This window comes from Cannabis sativa, chromosome 7, assembly GCF_029168945.1.
Source record: "Cannabis sativa cultivar Pink pepper isolate KNU-18-1 chromosome 7, ASM2916894v1, whole genome shotgun sequence".
Lineage (NCBI taxonomy): Eukaryota > Viridiplantae > Streptophyta > Magnoliopsida > Rosales > Cannabaceae > Cannabis > Cannabis sativa.
The window spans coordinates 53,655,817-53,683,718 of record NC_083607.1 but is presented as its reverse complement, the minus strand read 5'-3'; the positions used below and the strand labels follow the sequence as shown (position 1 = coordinate 53,683,718).

Here is a 27,902-nt window from a genome sequence, read left to right as displayed (position 1 = left end):
GAGAGAGAGAGAGAGATTAAAGATGAAGTGAAGAACATGTCTTCGAAATCTAAAATGAATAATGTGTTTTTTATTCAAACAATGATCTCTCAATACACAAGATTCTAACCCTCTCTTTAATGGAATGGAGAGGTATTTATATTTGGGCTCTATTGGTCTTGTTAACAAAATGAGCTGTAAGTGGTCCCTATATGGACCATGTACTATTATGATTACAGGTGGTAGTAAGATGAAGGCATTGTTAGTTAGGTGTCAGGTGATACTGACACAAGCACGCCTTTAGAAATTGCACCCGATGTACATCCACTACTTTGTCTCAGCTTTTGCAGGTGTCATGGTCGTACCCTCCAATTAGTCATTTCTTAGGCGTGCCTTTGATTCCCTTTGGAATTCCTCATCATATCTCAAGGTACTTGCTTCCTCCTTTTAATTCCATCTCTAATGACTTTCCCTCCGATGCTCACAAAAAGTCACTTTCGTTAATGATGACTCCCTCATGGAGGCAATTCCAACGCTCTTATGGAGGCAACACCCTTACAAAGGCGAGGCTCTGATGGACGTGACATCCTTTTGGAGGTGCGGGGTAAAATGATTACCAACAAGGCCTTTTTCTCGTGGCTCTTCCCCTCGTGGCTTTTCCTTTTTCTCGTGACCTCAATATTTTTACTTAGTGAATTCCAGGATCAAAAAGGGCCATGAGATAGTTACCTTCTTTAGTTCACATATCTCCTTAGGAAGTTTCAAGATGAATGCCAATGATCCTAATTGAGTTTTGAGGCTTTGGGATGGCCCGCGGGCCACAGGTTTATTATGGGGACATGTAGGTGCGTCATCTTGCTGATGGCGGTGAGCCTCCTACATTTCTCTCACTTAGTATATTGACCACAACTTTCGTAATATAAGTCAGAATTGAGTGATCTGAGATCTCCTAGAAAGTTGAGAAAGAGATCTACAACTGTAATATTTTGCTCTTCATCTAATTTGGAATTTAAAGATGCGTAAAACTACTGGTATGACACGCCTTATAGCTTTATTCATCAATTTTACCTGTTTCTTTCCATAAGCGTCAAAGGCACCCAAACTGACTTAAACTATGTGATTAACCTTCAAATATCATAACCAAGGGAAGCCCTCTTAGTTTTTAACTAATCCGCTCATCATAACATCGAGATTACAACTTGTGAAATTTAAAGGTTAACACTTGCCCTCAAGTTCATAAGTGTACTTTTAAGTGCTCATATGAACTCTTGATTCTAGACTCCTCATTAGTAGCTTTAGTGGATTTTCACGTTTTGTGAAACACCTCTTCAAGAATTACACTTAGGTTTGCTATCCATATAATATTTTGCATGGAGATCTTAAGTAACCAATGTTATACACGAGGGTTGGGATCTTGACCCTTCTTACTGCAAATACTCTTGTGGGATGTTGAAGTTTGTTTTGTCGAATTAGTACTTGGTTTGGTGATCATCGCCCTGCAATTATGTTTTCAACAAAGAAAGTAAAGGTCACAAGTTTAATAATTACCACAACTGTTGTTGTGTATTATCATTCTCATATCTTCTAGCTCTTGCCTTGGTGGTAGTAGTGATGTTTGGGAGACTTTTCCTTGTGCATGAATCGTTGTGGTCTCATTAAGGTTTTTATATCTTGAGGCTTCTCTCGTGACTGTAGCTTGAGGCTCGTCACATTGGGAGACCTTCTCTTATAAGCTTTTCTTTCATGTCATAGTGAAACGATTTTTTCAGACTTTCCTCTTTAGTACATGGAAAGAACTTTTCGTTGAGAAATCTCTTTTATGATAAATGACACTTTCGATGAGAAACTATTTGATCCACAACCCTTCTTGGAATCTTCTACAAAGTATGCAATTATTTGTATTTTGCTAATTATTTAGCCCTTGTAGAACGACATTCCTTACATCGTTTATTTGTCGAGTTCAACTCTGAGGTCCATAAAATGGTAATCTTGCATGGGTGTTGGTTCTTCGTTAGGATCTTGGTCATGTTGGAGGTTTGACCTTTATTGGGGTCTTAGACACTTGAGAGTCAAAAGTCTCTCTTTAGGTTCTCAAACATCTTGGGTTGCTCTCGTCACTTCTTGTTATATATGTGACACTTATAGTGAACTTTGGATCCCTTCAATTTTCACATTACCTTTTTGCATAATTGCTGCTAAGTCACCCTTTATTTATTTTATTTTTTACAAGTTATTTGCCTCTTTTGGCACATATGCCTTAGGGTCATTTATTGTATGTGGTACCCTTAGTGGGGGACTCTTGGCCTCATGAGCTACGTTAGCCACTATTATGGTGTTCATGTATCGTGTAAACCAATGGCTCTTTCTCCCTGCAAGGTAAGCCAATGGTTTGTGACTTTTCTATTGAGCGAGTATGGGTACTTTGAGTCCGGTCTCCCTCTTACGATTTGTTTACTTTTGTAATGAGCGAGTATGGGATTTCTAGGCCAAGTCTCTCTCTTATTATCTGTGTAATGTAAGGGAGTATGCATTCTGTGAACCTATCTCAACTTTTTATGTGCGTCTATTGAGAAGCGTCCTTCTCGTTTTATGGTACTATTTTTTTAGGAGCATCTTTCAAGATCCTCTTGCTGCTAGGTGCCTTAGCTTCCTATACTTCAGTTTAGGCACCTTAGCTACTTAGACTTAAGATCGTGTTTGGGGGTAAGGAGTTTCTCAAAGCATACTTGTTCTTTTTCTCTTGTTGCAACCAAGGCCAGATGATCCTTGTTTGTTTAAGATCATTTTTTACTCCTTTACCCTTTCTTGCCCCCTAATTGTGTAGCGGTATTTATAGCGATGGACACGTAAGGTGTTCTTTATTGCAATGAAACTTCAACACAGGGTTTCGAGGTCATCGAGGTTACCTATTTTTCTTTTCTTTTTTTTGTGACAACGATGTTGGAGATCTATCTTTTCGTCATTAGGTCCATGGAAGCTCTTGTGGAGGGATGTAGATGTTGGTCTCCACGACTTGACTTCCTGCTCCCATTATATGCTTCGCATGACATCTCGAATGCCTCTTATATTTGGATCGAGGAAGTAATGGTCCCTTTGCAAGTGTCATGTCCACGGTAGTGGTTATCTCTTCTATTTTTCCTCTCACCTTGAAAGTGATATTTCATTCCATCCATTCCACTCACTCTTTTGGTAGCCTTATTCTTATATGGAGACTAAGTAACTTTAGCCTCGCATGTTGAGTGGAATTGTGAAATTATACGAGTGTGTATATATAAGAATAAGCCTTATTCTTATATACACATAATAAAGAATGGGAGTGAGAGTGTGTGTATATATATAATATAAAGATAGGGTGAGAATATATATATATATGTAAGCGTCATACATTTCACGGGGAGCGAGACGAGGCAAGCAAGCACAGGGCTGCACACGACACAAGACGTTTGGGAGTAGCACACAGAGGATTGCGGCAATACTTTAGAGGGAGTCTAAACTTGTTTAAGTCAATTGTCTTTGTAATTTTGATACTTTATTAATTGATTTCCTTCTCTGGGCGTGGCCCCGTGGACTAGTAGTGTTCGGGAGAACACTGATACCACGTATAAATCTCTTGTGTCAAGTTATTTATTTTTCTGCAAATATTTTATATTCTGCCTGTTCTGTTTTGTCACTGCAAAGCGGTTTTAGCAATAACGTAATTACTTTACGCTTCGCGTACGCATACAGTTTTATATTTTCTTATATATTATTAACATTTGTAATAAAAAACACGGTTTTTCAATTGGTATCAGAGCGGGACATTAAACTCTTAGCGTGGTCCTATAACGTTTTTGTGTTAAAATGTCATTTTTTGCATAAGGAAGTTCTATTTCTAGACCACCATTGCTTAATGATTCTAACTATCCTTATTTGAAAGTTAGAATGAGGGCCTTCATCAAATCTCAAGATAAGAAAGCTTGGAGGATGGTTCTATCAGGTTGGTCTCTTCTAGTTGAGACAGACTCTTCAGGTAATACTACTATAAAATCTGAACTGGAATAGTCTATTAAAGATGATAAACTTTTTGCCTACAATAGCAAAGCCTTGCATGCTATATTTAATGGTGTAGGTGAAGGTTATATCAAACTTATATCATCTTGTGTTTCTGCCAAGGAAGCTTGGGAGATCCTTCAAACTCAGTTTGAGGGAACTTCTGATGTTAAGCGATCTAGATTTATTATGCTTCAAACTAAATTTGATGAACTCGGAATGTCAGATAATGAAACTTTAACTGAATTCTATGAAAAATTATCTGATATTGCTAACGAATATTTTGCTCTTGGTGAAAAACTTGATGATTCTGTTCTCGTGAGAAAAATTGTTAGAATTCTTCCAGAGAGGTTCGGTACTAAGCTTTTGGCAATGGAGGAAGCTAATGATTTTAGCGCAATGAAGGTAGAAGAATTAATGGGTTCCTTGTGTACTTTTGAACTAAATTAACAAATTAAACAAAAGGACAAACCCAAATCCATTGCTGATAAAGGTAAAAGTATCGCTTTGAAAGTTGCTGATAATGAAAATTCTGATAGTGAATGTGATGATGAGATTGCTTTATTAACAAAAAATTTTCAGAAATATATGAAAAAGATGGGAAATAAAAAGAATATTTCGAAATTTTCAAAGGGAAACACTCTTGTTAAACCATCTGTTTCTAACAAAAAGGGAATTCAGTGCAGGGAATGTGAAGGTTTTGGGCATATTCAATCTGAGTGTGCAAACACTTTGAAAAAGAATAAGAAAAGTTTCAATGTCACTTGGAGTGATGATGAAACCGAGAGTGATGAAGATAATTCTGAGAATGTTGCCCTAATTATGACTAATGTGTTGTGTGATTCACAGGTGAAAGCTAGATTGGTATGTTTGAATAATACCACTAAACAAGAGGAATCAGATTCAGATGAGTCTGAGATCTGTGAAGAGTCTCTTGCTGAATCATACGAAGTCATGTATGAAAAATGGATTCAGGTTACTTCTGAAAATAGAGAGTTGAATAAATTGAATAAAAAATTGTCTCATCAAATTGAAATGTGTGAACTAAAAATAAAAGAGTATGAGAGAGATTTTTGTGCTAAAGATGAAAAAATCACTCTCTTAAAGAAGGAACTTGAAAATTTTAAGAAAAATGTTCAAATGCTTAATCCTGGATCTTCTGTTTTTGAAAAAGCTCAGAATGCAGGTCAAAGAGGTTTTGCTGGCATTGGATCGAATGGTATGGAAAGTTCTAGAATCACGACGTTTGTAAAATCTAGTGTTCCAACGAATCTTCCTGAGGCTTCAAATGTGAAGTCTGCTGCAACAGTCTCACAGCCTGTTGTAGCAGAAGCTGTTTCTGCTGCCACAAAATCTCCAGAATTTACGAAAAAAGTAAGATCACAGGTAAAAAGATTTGTTTCTACTTGTCATTTTTGTGGTAGAAAAGGACATATCAAACCTAAATGTTTCACGTTGAAAAATTTGTTTAAAACAAATTATTTTGGTAATTTGGAAAAATCTCAAAAGAAACATAAAGGTTTGAAACAAATATGGGTTAAGAAAAATTGTCTAGCTGGTTTTTCTAATAAAAGTGCTGCATCTTAAATGTGGTCTTTTGACAATGGTTGCTCTAGACATATGACAAGTTACAAAGACTTTTTGACTAACATTCGGCCTATGCAATGTGGAGAAGTCACTTTTGGCAATGGCTTAGCTGGAAAAGTCGTTCGTATGGGAACTCTAAATTTTGAAGGGTTACCTAGACTGAAAAATGTGATGTTAGTGAAGGACTAAGGGCTAATTTACATAGCATTAGTCAAATTTGTGATCAAGGGTATACTGTCTCTTTTGATAGTGATCATAGCTATGTACTTAATGACGATAATGAATGTATTTTGCAAGGATTTCGATCCAATGATAACTGTTATACCCTAACTCCTGTGTTTACTTGTCATTCAGCTATCAACAACACCATGAATTTGTGGCTTGCCAAGCTTGGGCATATTAATTATAAAAACCTGAAAAAAAATTTCAAATGCAGGTATTGTTCGAGGTCTACCCAAGCTTGGTAAAGAAAGTGTTGGTAAGTGTGAACCATGTCAACTTGGGAAGCAATTAAAAATCACTCACAAACTTGTGTTTGATATCAATACCTCAAAAGTATTGGAATTGCTTCACATGGATCTTATGGGTCCAATTCAAGTTGAAAGTTTGAATGACGATATATCTTTGTTTGTGTTGATGATTTCTCTCGTTTCACTTGGGTAGATTTTTTAAGAGAAAAGTCAGACACTTTTGATGCCTTTAAAACTCTTTGTTTGAGATTAAGAGTTGAAAAAGGTTGTAATATTGGGAAAATTGTTCAAATTCGGAGTGATCATGGTAAGGAGTTTGAAAATTCTGTGTATGATGATTTTTGTATGTCTACAGGTATAACTCATGAATTTTTAGCTCCCAAAACTCCTCAACAAAATGGAGTTGTTGAGAGGAAGAATTGAACATTGCAGGAAATGGTAAGGGTGATGTTAAATAGCAAGAAGTTGACAAAGCGTTTATGGGCTGAAGCTATTAACACAGCTTGCTATATAATAAACAGAGTGTTTATTCGTACAGGTACCTCAAAAACATCTTATGAAATCTGGAAAGGTAAACGCCCCAATGTAAGTCATTTTCATGTTTTTTGATTTGTGTGTTATATTTATAGAGATCGTTAGCATATTGGTAAATTTGATGCTAAAAGTGATGTTGGTATTTTTATTGGATATTCCTTAAACAGTAGAGCTTATCGTGTTTATAACATGAGATCTCAAATTTTTTTGGAATCAACTAATGTGGTTGTTGATGATTTTAAAGATTTTTCAAAGTTTTCCACATAAGCCAAGATAGATTGTCTTATGGATACTCCTCCAGAAGCAGCAAAAGCAAATCCTGATGTAGCAGAACCCAACTCTGATGCTGCAAATGACGAATCTACTGCTGCAACTAAGACTGAAGAACCAGAACCGTCTATCTTGACTCATCCAAATATCATCACTGATTCTATCCAGAAGGAACCAAGCACCAGAGTCAAATTGAATCATCCAAAAGATCTCATTCTTGGAAATCCTGAAGAAAGCATGGTAACTCGAAGAAGGTATGTTAATTTGATTAGCTTTCTTTGTTTTGTTTCTCAATATGAACCGAAAAATGTGAAGGAAGCCATGACTTTTGAAGAATGGCTCAATGCAATGCAAGAGGAACTCAACTAATTTGTTCGCAACAAGGTTTGGATTTTGGTCCGAAGACCAAAAGGTATCAATATAATTGGAAAAAAGTTTTAAAAATAAAAGTGATGAGTTCGGTACAATCGTGAGAAACAAGGCTAGATTGGTGGCACAAGGATACACACATGTAGAAGGTTTACTTTTGCTCCTGTTGCAAGATTAGAATCAATTCGTTTACTTTTGTGCATTGCTTGTATTTTGGATATTAAATTGTTTCAAATGGATGTAAAATCTGCCTTCCTAAATGGTATTTTGAGTTAGGAAGTTTATGTTGAGCAACCAAAAGGATTCGAAGATCCTCAATTTCCAGACCATGTGTACAAGCTTGAAAAAGCTTTGTATGGTCTGAAACAAGCTCCACGAGCTTGGTATGAAAGGTTGACTCAATTTTTACTTTCTCATGATTATCAAAGAGGTAGTGTGGATAAAACTCTTTTCATCAAGCATAAAAAATCTAATTTTATCATTGCTCAAATTTATGTTGATGATATAGTTTTTGGTTCTACATCTAACCATGAAGTGCAGGTTTTTGTTGATTAAATGAAAAGTGAATTTGAAATGAGCATGGTTGGTGAGCTTACTTTCTTTTTTGGTCTACAAGTTAGACAAATGGAAGGAGGTACATTTGTATCTCAAAGTAAGTATGCTAAGAATCTTGTCAAGAAGTTTGGTCTTGAGTCTGCTAAGCAGGTAAGTACTCCAATGAGCACCACATTGAAATTGACAAAAGATGAAAATGGAGTAAAGGTAGACACTACACTTTATCGTAGCATGATTGGAAGTCTATTGTATTTAACTGCTAGTCGTCCAGATATTTGTTACAGTGTGGGGGTTTGTGCTAGATATCAAAGTAATCCTATGGAATCTCATGTATCAGCTGTAAAAAGGATTATTCGATATGTTAATAGTACTCTTGATTATGGAATTTGGTATTCTAAAGGTACTAATTCTAACCTTGCTTGTTTTAGTGATGCAGATTGGGCAGGCAATGCTGATGATTGAAAGAGCACAAGTGGAGGTTGTTTCTTTATTGGAAACAATCTAGTATCTTGGCATAGCAAGAAACAAAATTCCATTTCATTGTCCACAGCCGAAGCTGAGTACATTGCTGCTGGAAGTTGTTGTACTCAACTGTTATAGTTAAAACAAATGTTGATTGATTATGGATTTGAATCGGGTGTTTTAACTATCTTTTGTGATAACACTAGTGCCATAAATATTTCCAAAAATCCTGTTCAACATTCTAGAACAAAGCACATTGATATAAGACACCACTTTATCAGGGAACTTGTTGAAAATAACTCTTTGCAATTAGAATATGTTGATACTGAAAAACAATTAGCTGATATTTTCATCAAGGCCCTAGACTCAAGTTGCTTTGACTCCCTCAGGAAGTCTTTGGGAGTTTGCATTGTCTAAATCTCTCTTGTTCATATTTTTGTACAATATTGTTAAGTTTTTCTTTTCTAGCATTTAATCTTCTTTCATTTTAATTTGACAAATCATGTTTATACTTTTGGATTATAATTAGTTACGATCTCATTCTTATCATACTTTGTGAGGTTGTGTTAAAAGGTTCATGTTACTTTTTAATTATGTCTGGGATTAAATAATGTACTTATACAGAGTGAGCTATTTTTGTTCCAGTCTTGTCAGGCCCCTTGCTGGAATAGAGCTACCCATACTGAGGTGTGAAAGCCATCTTTTGAGTAAGCTGGAACATTGTAATTAGCAACTATGATGAGGATGCACTACCATAGAAAAGGGCTACCTTCAGTATGGTGTGATAGCATCCAGTTGCGGGATCAAATTGAAAAAGGAAAAAATAAAAAATCTTGCCAAGGACAATGATCCTATTTTCACTACACACACTTATGTCTGACAAGTGTGTTCAAATTTGTAAGTCTCCTCTACTAAATTAAATTGAAAATCCTGGTTCACAATTTTTAGTAACATGCATATCTTTTTCCTCAACATCAATTAAGTATGATTTGTTCCTGAGATACTAATTATTTATTCTCTTTTGAAAGCATAACATGTATCTTTTTTGTCATTTTTTGAATGATATTTGATTAAATTGCTTGGTTAGAATTTCTTATATTTATTGTATATATTTTATTTTATTTTCGTTTCTTTAAAAATAATAAAAAAAAAAGGAGGCGTGGTGACTTGATTCATGGGCTAAGGAAATTTTGTACTTAAATGGTAAGTATCAATATGTAATCTTCCTTGATTTATTTTGATATGTTTAATATTAAAGATTGATCTTTTATATGGTAATGTGTTTTTAATCTTGAAAGATTGTCTTATTTTTGGAAATTTTGTTGGTTATTCTAGTTTCCTTTTATTTTTTTTTTTAAAAAAAAGGGGGAAAGGAGTTGCAAGAGAGTGGGTGGTTTCTTTTTTGTTCATGGGCTGGCGGTTATTTTTCAAATTTTCAAATTGGTTTCCTTTTCTCTTCTAGCTTCCATGTTTATTTAAACCATTCTTTGTCATTTAAATCTCACCACCCACCCGAACCTATTTTCTTGTCTCTCTTGTTGTTTCTGTTCATCGTCCTTTTCAGATCAAAAATGGTGAGAACTAAGAACCTAGGGCATCCCAAAAAGATGGTGGAAGCCGATGCAACCCCTTCCAATGCACCCCCTGCTGCTTCAACTGTGCCTCCTGCTGCTGCAAAAACAAGAGATTCATCGCTTCCCCAGCGTGAATCTCAGCCCGAGAAGCCAAAACACATTCCTAAGCAAGTGGCTCAAAAATTTTTGCGTCCTTACAGAACCTGGTCTTCATCGTCTTCATCTTCGAAGGAATCTCCTCCACCTCTAGCAGTCCCTCCTCCTGCTACATCAGTCCCTGTTACCACTCCAACCGGTCCATCTACTCGAACTCGAGCCCAGCAAGCATCTGTCGAGAAGGAACTTAGAGCATCTCGAAGTCGTGATAAGCCAGTGCCTCCAGCCAAGAAGAAGCTTAAGGCCAATCCTCCTTCAGTTTCTTCTACTTCAGAAGAAGAAGAACCAATGGAAGTCTCCTCTGACAAATCTGCTTCTCTACATTCCGAGAAGGAGATTCCAGAGGACATGGGGGTTTCCTCAGACAGTGAGAACACTGAACTCGAGCGAAAGCCTCAATTGACAAAATCTGCTCCAACTCCTGCTCGTTCTTCTTCAGCAGCAAAGGCTTCTGCTGCTTCCAAAGGCAAGCAGCCAATGAAGGAATCTTCTCCTGGTAACGTTCCTTCAACTCTTTCTCACTGTCCTCGATTTTGTTATCGTGATAATGAGCGTGATTGGAATTTGTATGCTACCTGTGAGTTTGAAAGTGAGAGGAATTATGATTTGCATGCTCATCGGGTCTATGGAATTGTTAAGTTTATTCAATTCCATCAGTGGGAAAACACTCTCACTTGTTTCAATGGGTACATTGCAAACATTGTTAAGGATTTCTATGCTAATCTCACTGATGATTTTCTTGATGAGAATTCTAGACTTTTTCGAAGAGTGTATGTTAGGGGACATTGGTTTTCCTTTTCTGAAAAAGACATTGCTCAAGCCTTGCAACTTCCAGAGAATGTCTCCAATACAGTTATGTCTATGGATCGTGAATTGATGCTCTCTGAACTCACTGGTGCACGGTCTGAATTGAAATTGGGGGAGAGTCTTTGGATTACACATCTCCCATTTGCTCATGCATCTCTTATGCAGTTTGCTCTTAGCAACTGGGTTCCAAACTCCAACAAGACCGTGGTGTCTCAAGATGTGGCCTCATTCTTATACCGCATCACCTCTGGAGCTTCAATTGACTTGGCCTCCCACATTTTGAACCAAATTGTTTCATTTCGAAGAGGTAAAATGTATTTCCCAATCTAATCTTTAAGGTTTTATCCTCTTAGAAAAATGTAGCCCAATCTCACTAAATGCTTGACCCTTCGATCACTAGACCAACATTCCAACCCTCGGAGTATTTTGATGGTGTGTTTCAAAAGAGGCCTAAAGCTGGTGGTGCTGGTGCTGCTGCTGCAAGTTCAAGTTCTGCTGCTGCAGAAATCCAGGAAGTCAAGAATGAGGTTCAGCTGGTGAACAATTGTCTTGCTGCCATGGAGGAACTTCAGCAAGAAATGTCCAAGCAGTTGACCTCCTTGGTCAAACTTTACAGAGACTAAGTTTTTATCTTTTTCTTTCTTTGCTTTTGATTGGACATATTACTATATTTTCTTATTTGATATCTTTGGCCCTTAGATAAACAAAAAGGGGGAGTAATATTTTGTTTTTAACTATTTGTTTTTACCAACTCTGGACCCTTTTTCCAGGGAGAGTTGTGTTTAGTACTTGTGAACTATTTTGGTTTAAAAGTTAGCATGTTTCCTTAGTTATTGTTGGCTTTCGATTGTGTTACTCAGGGAGAGTTATTTGTTGTGGCTAACTTTATCTTGCAGGTACTTTGTGTAAAAAAAATATTTTGTTCATCTAAAGTGCCAAAGGGGGAGATTGTAAAGTCCTTTTCTGGAAAGTTAGTTGACAAAATATTTTTTCTTTTATGGTAAGATTCTTGTGCATTCATAACCGATTTCTTACCTTGTTTATTCGGTTTGTAGTTGCTCTTTTCCTTGTTAGGAAAGTTGCACTTTTCAGCTGAACTTTCCTTTGTTTAGAATCTTCTTAAAAGAGAAGCAATTCTCTTTTGGAAAGTTGTCTTTTTTAGGGAAACTTTGATTATTGCCTTTTCCTTATTGATTTCGATTGTATCTTGATACAATCAGAATATCTACTCTGTTTTTGGTAGGAATCAAGCATTGATAGAGGATCGGACCCGATTATAGCAAGTTTCCCGTTTCTGGTCTGATCTGCTAAGTCAGCATCCGAATCTGATGCTGCAGATCGTGTTTTCTTAGGAAAGTTTTTGTACAGCTGTAGATTCGAACTTGTGACTGTCTCTAAGGTTTCTATGATCTATAAATAGAGCCTAGAGAACAGCCATTCTAATGTGCTCTTCCATTAATCATTTTTTGCACTTATCTTATTTGAGAGAAGAGAGTTTTTTCTTTGTTTTGTGAGAGCCTAGTTGTTCATCTAGGTTCTAGTTGTCTATTTCTGTTCTTACTCTGTCTTAGAGGTTGTGAAGAATTACTTAACTGAACAAGAGATTGGTCTTCGGGAGAAGACTTGATAAAGCCTTACTTCGGGAGGAAGTAAGCACTTGGTCTTCGGGAGAAGACCCGTTGAAGCCTTACTTCTGGAGGAAGTAAGCACTCACACTTCAAAGACGAAGGGAGTTCGGGCTTGAAGGTGTTTCAAGAAGTCAGATTCATAAAGTGGATTACAAAGGATTGCGGCAATACTTTAGAGGGAGTCTAAACTTGTTTAAGTCAATTGTCTTTGTAATTTTGATACTTTATTAATTGACTTCATTCTCTGGGCGTGGCCCCGTGGACTAGTAGTGTTCGGGATAACACTGATACCACGTATAAATCTCTTGTGTCAAGTTATTTCTTTTTCTGCAAATATTTTATATTCTGCCTGTTCTGTTTCGTCACTGCAAAACTGGTTTCTACAGTAACAGAATTACTTTCCGCTTCTGCAGACGCATACGTTTTTATATTTTCTTATATATAATTGACATTTGCAAAAATACGATTTTTCATGAGTAATTACTCACTTTGAAATCGCTGATAGGTTTCTTACTTATCTGTTACCTAATTAGGTAACGATAGTGACATACGTAGCTCGTGAGTAACAAGTGGTAAGGAAGCTTTCTGAGGCATCAAAGTCGGTTTGTCTTATAAGATAAATAATTATTTAGGTAATGCTTGATTATGTATTGAATAAGTATTTATAATGCGTGATGAATTTGTATGTTATGCATTGTTATAATTTCTCGTGTTATGCGATGTTTGTGTTTTACTTGCTTTTCTTGCTGAGTCTTTGTGACTCACATGTGCTTCGTGGTATAGGTAAAAGGAAGGAAATATTGGACCAGCCATGAGTTAAAAGTCGCCCAGCGATGTACATATCAACCACTGTGTCTTTGCTACAGTGGACAAGATCCACCTTTTGATCGTGTTTTGAAAATATAACCCCATTTTGTAATAGTAATTTTGTGATGTGATGTAAAAGTTTATAAACAAAAAGGGGATCCCTGAATTTAATAGTATTTTGAATGAAATCTAAGGTTTTAATTTGAATAAATTTTATCAAAAGTTTTAATTTAATCACACTATTCTTAAACCAATAGTTTATATATAAACAAATTTATAAAAGCACACACGTGGCGTCCCTGTGGAAAAGGGCGACACATGTGACCTCAGTAACTGTCTTTTATCCTCTCCAACATAAATCATCATGGGTGCGATTTATTCTAAGAAAATTTCATCACTGGTTGGTCTGGAAACGTCACCATGGTCAGAGGTCTAGTGGTTGTTGCATCAAGCTCATTTAATACACTACCCCTATTTTCATGGCTTCTAGCATCTCGACAAAGATTTTTTTCTTGCAAGTTTGAGACGAAGTTTGTTGGTGATAGGCTTCGCTCCACTCATTTGACCTTTCAGGCACTCTAGGGGGCTTTCCTTGCCTCTGCCATCGTGCGGTGAGTTTAACAGGGGTTTCCCCTTGGCCACGATATTGTTCTAAGTCTGGGGAGAGTTTTTTGCTAAGGATCGTCGTACCCATGAGACACGTGAATGCCTTTCAACCAATCTAAAAAGTGATTTTATTACCTCTCGATACCACAGTTGCACATACACCACATCTCTGGGCCTCGCACAACTGACTAAATGGGCTTTCAAGTCCTTCTTTTGCAACGGTAGCTTTGGTGAGTGGATCTTTGGCATGTACGCAACTCTTCTTAGGTGAGGTCATGGGTTTCTTTTCAGTGAAAACTTCTTAAGGTCATCTTTCCTTGAGGCCACTCTTCCCAAGGCTGACACTATAGTTTGTTGTGGTGGCCTTTCTTGCCGTCAAAGGCTTGAAGCTTTTCCTCATTCTTTTTCCCGGAGTATCTTCAGGTACAACCTCCACCTTTATGGTCTTCTTGGGTGTAGGTATGACGACTTCTATTTGCTAAGTTGTCTATTCTTCTAGGCTTTAATAATGTCCATGTTGGTCATATCCACTTGGGTTTTCTCCAATGACCAAAGCTGAGAGGTTTCTTATGGTAACCACTAGTCGGTTGTTATCCAAAAAATTTACAACATCTTTGTGGTGTCGAGAATGCCTTGGCATTTTGAAACTTTGATTGATCTTTCTAGGAAAAACGTAGCTTAAACCTTGTCCTTTCGAGAGATGGCGCCAAACTATTAATGACAAGAACTTGTCAACAAAGTTACGGTTGGAAACCTTAGATTAATTTGCTAATTAGCTTGGATGATTATGAGATGATGTAAGTAAATGAGAGAGGGAGAGATTAAAGATGAAGCGAAGAACATGTCTTCAAAATCTAAAATGAATGATGTGTTCTGTATTCAAAAAATGGTCTCTTAATACACAAGGTTCCAACCCCCTCTCTAATGGAATGGAGAGGTATTTATACTTGAGCTCAATGGGCCATGTTTACAAAATAAGATGTAAGTGGTCCCTGTGGGGACCATGTACTATTATGATGGTAGGTGGTAGTGACCATGTACTATTATGATGGTAGGTGGTAGTGAGATGTGGAGGCATTGTTGTTCAGGTGTCAGGTGGTACTGACACATGCATACCTCTAACTAGTTGTACCCAACGGTCGTCCACTACTTTGTCACAGCTTTTGCAGGTATCGTGGTCATACCCTTAGATCCTTCCTTTCTTAGCCGTCTTTAATTCCCTTTGGAATTCCTCATCATATCTTAAGGTGTTTGCTCCTCCCTTTAATTCTATCTCCAATGAATTCCCCTCCAATTCTCACAAAAAAAATCACTTTCGTTATTGAGGACACCCTCATGGAGGCAATTCCCTTATGGAGGCGAGGCACTCATGGAGGCAAGGCTCTTATGGACGCGACACCCTTATGGAGGTGAGGCTCTTATGGAGGCAACACCATTTAGGAGGCGAGACTCTTATGGAGACAACACCCTTTTGGAGGTCCAGCGCGTCACGATGACCAGCGAGGCCTTTTTCTTGTGGCTCTTCCGCTCTTCCCGTTTCTCTTTGTCGTGACCTCAATATATTTACTTAGTTAATTCTGAGGTAAAAAGGGGCCATGAGATAATCACTTCTTTGGTTCACTTGCCTCCTTGGGATGTTCTAGGATGAACGCCAATGGTTCTAAGGGAGTTTTGAGGCTTTGAGCTAGCCTGTGGGGCCCCAAGTAACTTATGGGGATGTGCGGGCGCGTTGTATCGCTGATGGGGTGAGCCTCCTACATTTCTCTCGCTCGGATTCCTCCTATTGCGTAGCCCCTATTATATTGACCATAACTTTCTTAAAATAAGTAATAATTGGGTGATTCAAGCTCCCCCAGAAAACTGAGAAAAAGATCTACAATTTTCATGTTTTGCTATTCATCTTGTTTGCAATTTAAAGATGCCTAAAACTACTGGTAGGACACGCCTTACAACTTTAGTCATCAATCATTTCGTGTTTCTTCTGATAAGTGCCAAAGGCACCCAAACTGACTTAAACTATGTGATTAACATTCAAATATCACCACCAAGGGAAAACCTCATAGTTTTTAACTAATCCACTCATCATAACTTCGAGATTACACCTTGTGAAATTTTGGAGTTAATAGCTACAATCAACATTATTGTGCAACGCTAGGGTTTTAAGGTAAACTAACCTTAAATAAGACGATTTTTTTTTCTAAAAGGAAAGCTTTATTTACAAAGAAAGAAACTCTAGCAACGACGAGTCATCAAAAAAGCTGCCTACGCTCACAACATGACAACGACCTACCAAGAACAACACATGAAGAAAGAAATGGCATGACCCATAAAATTTGTCTCATGAAAAGAATGAAAACAAGTCACACAATCGAGTAACTAGAAGACTATTTAATGGATGCAACAATCAGTGTGTGGTGCTCTTGCTGAAGGGCCAAAGCAACCACAATAAGAACGCAGAACGAAATGATATAGAAACGATGCAATTGAAGCTGATCTGCCAATTGGAACTAAGCTCCTTACCTAGACGAAACAATAGTAGCTTAAAAAAGAGCCTACCTATACACAGTAGCAGAAGCAACCACTAACCCACGTAGATCCAAGACAAAAATGCATAAGCCACACCCCAAACTAGCCTCCCGAAGAGCAGCATCATAATTAATCAGCAAAACCCAAGTAGTAGGCACTGTCGACCTTTTGCCAAGGTGAACACAAGCTTAAGAGAAACCGCCATAGGGCGAGGAATCCATTTATCCTTATTCATTTTAATGTTATTCTCGCTTTACACCTACCATCGAATACTGGCAGCCAAAACATCTCTACCCCATAACAAGCTACGGCAAACACAAGACTTGTATGTACTCGTGCTAGCCTCCATAGAATCAACGTTAACAAAATAACGAGCTTAAAGAACTTGAGGTAATAAGGAATGAGGCTAATGGATAATCTTTGACCCATGCTTAGCTAAGAGAGCTAAATTAAAATCACTAAGATGCTGAAAACCCAACCCCTTTCTTTGTAGGAAAACACAACTCATCCCTAGAGCTCCAATGGATCTTCCTCTTCGCTTGAGAAGACCCCCCAAAAAAATGGGCAGCCATAAATGAAGCTTGATAATAAGTTTTTTGGGTAACAAGAACCAACTCATAACATAGCAAGGAATAGCTTAGATTACAGCTTTAATGAGCACCTCCCTACCCGCATAAGAAAAGAAACTAGCTTTCCACCCCTAAGCTTATTCCACACTTTTCGCTTTATCACGGAGAATACATATTTCTTTCGACGCCCCACAACGCCAAGCATACCAAATTATTTAGGGTGACTAGCCACCCAACGAAATCCAAGCAACTGATAAGTTCTTTGTTGGATAGAATTAACCATTGTCATTACACAATAGGATAGCTAAAATTCTTGCAGAAACTTTATTGAATTGATGGAAAAAATTAAAAATCACAAGCTTTCGAGAGGCTTGTTCTGTCCTATTACAATCTATTCGAGAGGATTGGGGCTCTCCACATTGAATCTCAACTCTTACCAATTTTCTCAATACCTTTTAAGAGAACCCCTCTCCTTATATACTTTATGGTGCCATAAAATAATTGCCACATCAACCCCTAAAACAAATATAACTCATCCCCTAACACACACCATCTTTTAATTAAAACAAAAAGCGTTAAAAACTAAGACTAATGTGGCATTGGTGAGGAAATTTCGGAGCCCTTATTTCTCAACTGTAATTGGGCGACTCATCTATGGCAATCGTCCCCCTGGGGGATCTTCCCAATTTCTGACTCAGGCATTCGCGTGTGGGACTGGATCAAATTCATCTGGGGTCTAGGAAAACAAGGCATTAATACGATGAAGTGTTTCTGTATGCTTCGATTGTTGTCGATACTATTTGGCGGGCGCGGAATGATAAGGTACACAATCGAAGTGTGTCCAACATTTACCAGATTGTTGATTATATTTATTACTCGTATGCAGATTACAGAGATTCTTATTCACCATCTCCTTCCCCGTATCTGGAAGAAGCTTGGTGCCCCCCCCCCCTCCCCCCCGCACGTGTGGGTGGATAAAACTAAATTGTGATGTTAGAGTTAGGATGGAAAGTATGTGCATTGCAGTTGTGGCTAGAAATCACCTTGGAGTGGTTTGTGGGGTTCATTCTGCTAGATTTGAGTTCTATGATGCTCTCTGCGGTGAAGCGGCCGCGTGCTGCTTGAGTTTGGAAGTGGCTAAGGAGAAAAAAATTAGAAATATATCAGTAGAGTGACTCTAAGGTAGTTATCAATTCGCTCAATGATCTGGATATTCGCTAGGAAATTGATAACTATGCTAAATTTTGTAAACAACTCTCTCAGTTTTATGATGTTTGTAATTTTTCTTTTGTTGACAGATCTTGTAACTTAATGGCCCATAATGTGGCTAACTGGGCTTTCACTAACAATCGATATGGGCGATTGTGTGTTTCTTCGCTCCCAAACAATATCCTTTGTAATGACCGTGAGGTCTAATGTTATCAATGCACATTTTCGTTTCAAAAAAAAAAAAGTAAGGGAACTTAGCAGATGCCTTATGAGAAAGCCCCTCGAGTAATTCTTGAAGATTCAATAACCCTTTTTCAAAAATAGAATTTTGGGGGATATAAAAAAAAGTATTGAAAGGATTGTATTGAAGAGAAGTTGATTGAACAAAAAATTTGGTATCTAATAGGGCTGTACATATATTATCGTAAACCGCCTAAACTGAATAACACACCTAAACCAAACCGAAAAAACTGACCAAAAAAAATGCCCAATTTGTATATTGGGTGGGTTGAAAATAAAGTCACCCCCCAATTAAACCGACTTAACCCGAAATAACCTGAATAACACTATTAATTTTTAATTTTAAATTTTTTTAAAATATTATTTATTTTATCTTATTAAAAAAACCTAAAGTGGCAGGTTTTACTAAAAATAATTATCAGATTTTTATCAAAAAGTAAAAGTTAAAAAAAAAAAAACCCTAAATCTAAGACTGAGTCACCACGACTACTCACTCGTCTCTCTCATTCTCATCCTCTCTCGCTTCCTCTATTCATTTCACGTCGTCACCATCTCAGGCGGTCTGAGCTCTCCCTCGTCACGATGTCTTCACGCAACCAGCAACTTTCTTGGAGACTCATCGTCTTTGGTTCGGTACTCCAATAGCAAAACAGAGACCCATGACTCGTCCCTCTCCCAAATCTACGACCACAACTCGGCCTATTTCAACGATCAACATCAAGATCTTAAAGTCGTTACTACATTTCAAGCTGTCTCTACTAACTCGGGCTCAGAAGTAGACGACTCAGCCTCAATCCCAAGAGCTCATCTGACTTTCAGCGAGTTCACGGGTACTCATTCTATTGAGTCCTCCGCAAATGAGTTCGCATTCTCAAGTTGTCCTACGGGTTCTTTATCTCTTGCTGTTACTACTCAGATCTCTGAGAAGGCCATTGTTCCCGCTGCTACTGATTCCACAAAAAGGATTTCTGATACATTTTGGCACCAAAAAAAAGGTTTGGCCTATTTGGGCGGGTTAACCCGACCAAACCGCAACCGTTAATCGATTTACAGATTTTTTTTTTTAAAACTGGGCAGGTTGCACTTAAATTTTAGCAACCTAAAATTTAAATTGGATTAGAAAATATATAGGATAAACCGTCCAAATCTAACATGAAAATTAATTTTTTATTTAGATTCCATGCTTTTATTTTTTTTACGTTTTTTTTACTGTTTTCTTTTTCTAATAAAATCCAACTCCCAAACAAAATTTCTAGTGGGGTTTCATTATTCTTGTGTATTATTATTGTCAGACAATTTTTAATCTAAGAAAAGTCTATGAGATCAATACCTCTGCAATAAAAGAGATATATCAGCAGCCTGAGGTGCTTTCCTTTGCTTCTGTTGGCCATAAATTTGGCATGACACAACATAGGTGAACTTTATATCTGCCTGTGCCCGTGATTCACGTGACAACTCAAAACCTTGACTTGTAGGGATGCTGCCTTGAGAGTATCCATCAACTTCAGGTACAGGAAAATTGTGACAAAGTGGCAGTAAGTCATTTATCGTAAGAAAGGAACTTAATGCATTTAAAAGTTTTAAAAGAAAATACCTCGGAACGATCTCTTTTCCAAATAACTCTGTAACATTAAAGCCCTTCTATAATACATCATACCACGCACTGCAATTACAATCATAAAAGCCATTATTCTGCTTATAATATGCAAGTGAACAAAGAATTATAAGAGAGGATTTCTTTATTAAAATTTAGAAAAAATTGTGGAAAAGGGTAAAAGTACGTAATTAGATATTAAGCCGCCCTCAAATTGAAAAACATAAAACAGTGAGGGTTATATTATATATGTGGTTGTAATAGAAGGAATCAAACCAGTCCTAGCCAAAGTCTGGCCACGGTAAGATACCCAAAACCGCAGCTCCAAAGCATCACTTGAACTTTTCTGCAATTCTGCATAACCAGTTGAATCGGCCCAACCAATTCTTTCCAAAAAATTCGTCCACTCATCTATAATAAAAAATAAAACTTATTAAAAAAGCAGAAGGTGAGTAATAGAAAGAGACTCAAATGCATAAAAGATCATCATATGATAGTTTAGTTATATGTGGAGAAGCATAACTAAGTGTTGCTCACTTAGTGTCAATATTAGCATGTAATAATAACTATATAATCTGTAATGTATGGTATATCGGGCTATAATGAGATAGTCATAATGTACTAACACGCTCAGAGCCTATAGACATACTCTAAAACGTCTTTGGTAAGCCTATTGGGCCAAGACAATAAATTCTCTCTATTTGGACCATAAGCTAACAATAAACTATTACAACTAACATTTTAACAGAATCTTTCTGTTATTCTATGAGGGCTACAATTTATTAAATATAAGGAATTAAATAAGAAAAAAAGCTTCTATATTTCCATAACAGTTGACCTAATTACCGAGAAATAATACAACGTTATAGTACAATAATTAGAGCGAAGAAAGATTACCTGGGAAAATTTTCTGAAGATAGAAAAGAGTTGATATTCCATCTTTATTTTCCTTTTGAAATTCAGAAGAACTATAGAGTACAGTCTCACTGTAGTAGGGGGTGAAGACACTATTCCCAAGCACACGCAGAAGAAGAAAAATTAATAATTTCATGCAGAGAAAAACAAAATTGGCTTATAACAAACAACAACTAAACTCATATGTACCAGAAAGGGACTATTTCACTAACTGGCCTGGCTGAAGGCATGTCCATAAATAATGAATTAGTGAAAAATTCTAATCTTCTTCTTGCCTCAAGGTTCTTCGGAATATTAGCTGCGGAATCTTTCACAGTAAGAAGAAGATGCAACCGCTTCACTAGCTCTTTCTTTGACCACACAGACAAAAACAGAGCATAAATGCAAAGGAAATAACAGAAAGATGTCCATGGTTGCATTTCACCAAGAAAACTTACAGCTTCTGTATCTTTGGGCCATTCTATCCTAGAAAACAGACGCCCTTCATTTCTTGCTCTTGCTAAAATGTTCCAGGTATCAAGTTGCTCCCTGTGGTCGAATGCACAGCACAAGGATACAAATGAAAACCTCAAAGATCTCCAAGGTAATAAAAAAGAGAAACTGATGTGTACAAACCACATACCTTAAATCAGGTGACATAAGATTATGTGTGACAACTTCATATAGTTCATACACAGCTTTTGAAGCTCCTTTAGAAAGATCAGGATCTTCATTCCGTAACTGGAGCACACGTTTGATAAGATATTTAAAAAGATTAATTGAAATTACATGTATACCTAGATCCAGTATTCCAAATCAAAATAAGCAACAAACTAATGTTAGTTTCAATAGAAGAGCCACTTAATATAAAGTTTTGATACACGTGCAAAAGACTGACAGACACATCAAGGACTATTAAACAGGAAATATTCTTCTCGTCAAACATATTTTAGCAGCTTTCCCTTAACTCTTACCAAGAGTTATAATGAAAGCATAAACGTAATAAAGGAAGGAAATGACCATACTACAGAATAATGGTGCCAAAACATGGCATCGTAATACTACTACCAACGTTGTAATGATCAACTTATATATTTCTTTACACATATCTGCTTTCTTCAGAAACATAAACACGGTTACAATGATGAAAAAGTACCAGGAGCCCAGTTAGAGCTGTAAACTTTTTTAGCACCACCGGAAGCTTCTTAAGCGATAAGGTTATAATAAGTGATCCTTCCAATATACTGTTGTTTATCTCACGGTAGATCCTTTCAACCCTAATACAAAAGGTGAAGGAAATGGCAAATGTGTGGGGGTTTAGTAAATATAATCCATGAATGTATAATGGAGGATGAAGACAAAATCATACCAGAGTCTTCCTTCACCATCAATAAGAGAGCATAAGAGTTTTTCGATACTGTAGTAGCAATCCCGAACTGCATATGCCATGTATTCATCTCTGCATATGCTATTCCAAAGATCTCCTTGTGTATCTTTACAATCCATGGCTAAATCAATAGCCAACGAAATCTAATGCAAAGAAAACAAAAATGACGTCCGAGTATGGGACTGAAATGTGTAGTCATAATCTTTGCCAAGTAAAATCAGATTAAACTTCCACCTTACTACTGAGAAGGAACAAAGGCCACTGCACTAATCCAAGACTTCCTGCGTTGCTTGGACAAGAAAGCAAGTCCATCTCCCTGAATAATGCATAGAAATCATTAAGAATCCATCATATAATCACAAAACATAAACACGGTTTTATAAAAATAAAAAAACATAAAACATAAACACGATCAGTACCCATATTTTTAGTCTTTGATAAAAATTGAAATTTGTTTACCTATTACTAATATAATCTTCTTCACGCAAACTTTTGATAATTTCATTCCAAAATGGAGAAAACATCGCAGCATATGTCTTGTCCGTATCCTGAGAGTCCTGAATAGACCAAGTAATAATTACAGCTCGAGCTCATTTTGTAATTCAGAACAAGAAGCAGCAGATAGTCAAGTGATACAAGTAAACTATCCAAGCCACAAAAAACAGAAGAATACAGATACCTCCTAGAAATCTGAAGTACTGCATGCTATAGCAAGAAATAAATTTAAGAATCTCACCTGAGATAATTGTCTGTTGAAGGGCAGCCTAAAAGAGCAAACATTGAACAATACAATTAATAAAATTATTAGGTAACAATTAAGTAGTTCCAAAACTCTTTCTGTTAATCACCTTTTTGTTTGTGGATAGACAAGATTCTTTACAAAGGCTTCTGGAAAACTTTCAAAACGCTTACGCACCATTTCCATTGAGCGTATCTGAAACAAACCAACAAACAAGATGTTGGAAAGTCATTTTAATTTATTATATGATAAATAGTCGATTTTTGGCTAACCTGTGAATGAGAAATTGATAGCATAAATGTGTTCTATTGATAGCTGCTAATAAATGCATATTTGATTAAGGATGCAATCACCATATTAATATTCTAATTAATATCAGAAATTGTGGAAATTGATCCTCTAAACCAACTTATTATCCAACTCATTTAAACCAACTAACTTAACTAACTTTGGGTTGTGTTAGTTAGTTAGTTGGTGATCCTTGTTTGAGTTGGGGGTATATATATAAGTCTAGTATTTTTATTTTAGAAAGGTGAGAGAACAGAAGGTAGAAGAGAGAGAATAAGAGAGAGGATTGAAGAGAGAATTGCTTAGGGTTCTAAGCTGAGAGTTCTGTTCTTGAAGAGGGTCAAGAACAAAGGGGTGTACACGGGTTGATAGAGAGAAAACTGTGACTGTTTTCTCTGGTGTGTATCGAGTGCCATCTAAGCTGTGATTGCTCTGGTTATTGTAATTGTACTGTTGCTCTCTTATTCATATATTAATGAAGATTTGTGATGTTTCTCAGCTGGAGTATGGCCAGGGATCACATTGATCTCTAGGACCGGAACCAGGATAAAATCGTGTGTTATTCTTTATTTGATTTCGGGTTTGATTCATTGTGTTGATTAATTGGTTTATGTTCATTAGTGCTGTCAAAGTGTTGAGATTATTGCAGATTTTATGATTGAATCCTCAATGTTATTTCCGCTGGAATTACAACAAAATCAGAGCTTAGGTTCAAGATCCAATTGAGGAAGTCAAGAATCAAGATTCAATCAAGACTCATCTGCAACCAGTTATGACAGGATCAGCAAGATTTGAACTTGAGAAGTTCAATGGGACAGGGGACTTTGGCCTATGGAGGGAAAGTTTGAAGGGAATTCTTGTTCATCAAAAAGTGGCCAAGGCATTGAAACCCAAGGAAGAACTCACTGACAAGTTGCAGAAGGAAGAACTTGAAGATATGGAGGAATTGGCATATTACACTCATAATGTACTTGTCTAATACAGTGAGAAGAAAGGTTCAGAATATGAAGACAGCTCGAGAACTATGGAGCAAGCTTGAAGAGATTTACATGAAACCCTCTCTAACTAACAAGATTAATTTGTTAGAATCTTTATATGGTTTTAAAATGTCTTCTCATTTGTCTTTAGATGATAACCTTGATGTATTTAACCAAATCATTATAGGGTTGGCTAACTTGAGGTTGATGAAGAAAGCCAAGCTGTCATTCTTCTCAAATCTTTGCCACCTACATACCAAGAATTAAAGGCTGTGATCAAGTATGGAAGAGATACTCTCACCCTTGATGATGTTCTTGGAGCCTTGAAGTCCAAAGAACAAGAAATGTCCAAGGAGAAAGACAATGTCAAAGATGAAGCTTACTTGGCCAGAGGAAGAGACAACAATAGGGGCAGAGATCACTACAGAAAGGATCATTTCAAAGGCCAACATAGATCCCAATCAAGATCGAAATCAAGAGGAAAATACCATAAGGACAGAAAATGTTATTTCTGTGGGAAAGTAGGTCACATCAAGAGGTTTTGCATTGAGTTCAAGAACAAACTCAAAGAAGACAGAGAAAAGAAGCATGATTCAGCTTCTAATGTTGAAGAATCAGATCGTTGCTCATCTGATGGTGACTTGTACATGGTTTCAGATCAAAGAATCACAAATGAATGGATTCTTGATTCTGGATGCACATACCATATGTGTCCTATTCTTGAAAATTTTATTGACTATAGGAAAGTAAATTCTGGTACTGTACTAATGGGAAATGACAATTCTTGCAGGGTAATTGGCATTGGAAAGGTTGCTATTAGGCACTTTGATGGTACTGTTCGAATGTTACATGAAGTAAGGCATATACCAGAACTTAGAAGGAATTTAATATCACTTGGTACTCTTGAAGATGAAGGCTACAGTTACAAGTCTAACAATGGTCAGATGAGAATTGCAAAGGGGTCTCTTACTATCATGAAAGGTGAAAAGAAGAATGGTTTGTACATTCTGCAAGGAGATACAGTAATGGCTTGTGAAGCTAGTGTTGTGCAACACCAAGAAACTGAGATGGAACTGTGGCATAAAAGGATGGGTCACATGAGTGAGCAAGGGATTAAAGAACTGACCAAGCAAGGGCTCTTAGGCAATTTCAAACCGAACTCATTACCTTTTTGTGAAGCATGTGTGTTGGGAATGCATCACAGATTGAAATTCATGGCTGGCCACCATTGTTCTAAAAGACCACTAGAATATGTTCATGCTGATTTATGGGGTTCTCACAAGGTTGGAACTCACTCAGGTAAACACTATTTCTTGTCCATTGTAGATGATTTCAGTAGGCATGTATGGGTTTATTTACTTAAAACCAAAAATGAATGTCTTGAGAAATTCAGAGAATGGAAAATTGAAGTGGAAAATCAGTATGAAAGGAAATTGAAAGTGCTTAGGACAGATAATGGTTTAGAGTTCATTAATACTGAATTTGGCTTGTTATGTTCTGAATTTCGAATTGTTAGGCATAGAACTGTTAAGCACACCCCTCAGCAAAATGGTGTTGCTGAGAGGATGAATAGAACCTTGTTGAACAAGGTTAGGTGCTTGTTGATTAGTTCTGGTTTAGGTAAAATCTACTAGGGAGAGGCTTTGATCACTGCATGTTATTTGATAAATAGGAGTCCCAGTAGAGTGATTGATTTAAAAACTCCCTATGAAAAATTGCATGGCACTACACCTAAACTGAATCACTTGAAAATATTTGGCTGCACTGCATATGCACACCAGAAACTTGACAAATTGGAACCTAGGGCAATTAAATGTTTCTTTCTTGGATATCCTAAGGGTGTTAAAGGATATAGACTATGTCATGTTGAAAATGGAAAACCTAAGATTATCATATCTAGGGATGTAGTCTTTATTGAGCATGATTTCATGCACTTGACAGCCAAGGAAGGCAAGGGTTCTGATGTTGCAGGTACTAACAGGGATGACCTTGCTGAGTTGGAGATCAACACTGACAAGATTGAAGTCTCCATTGATTTACCCCACACACCAGAAGCAAGGACATCTCTTGAGGTGGAAACACAGGGTGCAGACACAACCGAGGCCGGTACGGATACGGTCGAGGTGGAAACCGATCAAGATGATCAACCAGATTTGACCAACTATCAATTGGCTAGAGACAGTCAAGGAGAGAAATTAGACCTCCAGTAGGTATGCTGAAGCTGATTTGATAGCCTATGCCCTGGCTGTGATACAATCTGAGAGTGAACCTGAACCAACTACCTATGAAGAAGCTATTGCATGCAAATCAAAGAAGAAATGGCTTGCTGCAATGGGAGAAGAGATGCATTCCTTGAAGAAGAATAGAACTTGGATTCTGGTGCCAAGACCAAAAGACAAGAAAGTTGTCTCCTGCAGATGGTTGTTCAAAGAGAAAGAAGGAATGTCAGAGGGTGAACCACCGAGATATAAAGCTAGATTGGTAGCTAAGGGATTCACACAGGTTGAGGGAGTTGATTACACAGATATCTTCTCACCTGTTGTGAAGTACAAGACCATTAGAATGATGTTAGCCATTGCTGCACACAATGACTTGGAAGTTGAGCAGTTGGATGTCAAAACTGCCTTCTTAAATGGTTTTCTGGATGAAGAGATATTCATGGAGCAACCACCTGGTTTTCAGGTGGAAAATGGCAAAACTGATCTGGTTTGCCTGCTTAAAAGGTCATTGTATGGGTTGAAACAGTCACCTAGACAATGGAATCAAAGGATTAACCAATTTGTTTAGAGTATCGGTTTTTCAAGGTCAAAATTTGACTCTTATCTTTACTACAAGGAACTAGGAACACCTAAGGTTGTGTACCTACTACTATATGTTGATGATATGATGATCATCAGCAAAGACAAGGCTGAAATACAAGTCATTAAGAACAAACTCAACTCTGAATTTCAAATGAAGGACTTGGGAGCAGTCAAGAAAATCTTGGGAATTGAAGTCATGAGGAACAAGCAAGAAGGAAAGATGGTGCTAACTCAAAGAAGATACATTGAGAAGGTGATCAAGAAGTTTAACTTAGATTCATCTAAGGCCACTGCAGTTCCACTTGCAGGGCACTTCAAGTTGTCTAATGAGTACTGCCCTAAAACTAAAACTGAAAGGGAAAATATGAGAGGTGTACCATATGCTATGGCTGTTGGATGTCTAATGTATATCATGGTCAGTACTAGACCTGATATAGCACATGCTCTAAGTGTTTTGAGTAGGTTTATGGCAAACCCTGGGTTAGAGCATTGGAATGCTGTAAAGTGGCTGATTAGATACTTGAAAGGGACAATCAAGTATGGTCTGATCTATCAGAAAGACACATCTGATGTGAGGTTAGAAGGCTATGTTGATGCTGATTATGCATCAAATAGAGACAATAGAAGGAGCACCACTGCCTATGTATTCATGGTTAACAAAAGCTGCATATGTTGGAAATCACAACAACAACCAGTGGTGGCACTGTCAACTACTGAATCAGAATTCATGGCCACTACTGAAGCATTCAAGGAAGTTATATGGTTACAAGGAATACTGCAAGAGCTGCTATTGCTCAAAGATAAAGGGACAATCTATTCGGATAGTCTGTCATCTATTCACTTGT

The 27,902-nt window shown here is 37.2% G+C and overlaps 1 protein-coding gene across 1 annotated transcript in view; it reads right to left on the bottom strand.

Annotated features, from left to right (window-relative positions):
- LOC115709473 (callose synthase 10) overlaps nt 1–27,902 on the bottom strand; it is a 125,371-nt gene that overhangs the window by 54,468 nt on the left and 43,001 nt on the right. The window contains exons 21-33 of the mRNA XM_030637591.2: nt 23,101–23,186; nt 22,989–23,016; nt 22,712–22,809; nt 22,487–22,568; nt 22,235–22,395; nt 22,022–22,142; nt 21,509–21,606; nt 21,324–21,414; nt 21,076–21,236; nt 20,869–20,978; nt 20,248–20,382; nt 19,972–20,040; nt 19,708–19,879 (exon numbers count right to left, since the gene is read on the bottom strand). Coding sequence (XP_030493451.1) covers nt 19,708–19,879; nt 19,972–20,040; nt 20,248–20,382; nt 20,869–20,978; nt 21,076–21,236; nt 21,324–21,414; nt 21,509–21,606; nt 22,022–22,142; nt 22,235–22,395; nt 22,487–22,568; nt 22,712–22,809; nt 22,989–23,016; nt 23,101–23,186 — 1,412 coding nt within the window. The remainder of the gene's footprint in view (nt 1–19,707; nt 19,880–19,971; nt 20,041–20,247; nt 20,383–20,868; nt 20,979–21,075; nt 21,237–21,323; nt 21,415–21,508; nt 21,607–22,021; nt 22,143–22,234; nt 22,396–22,486; nt 22,569–22,711; nt 22,810–22,988; nt 23,017–23,100; nt 23,187–27,902) is intronic.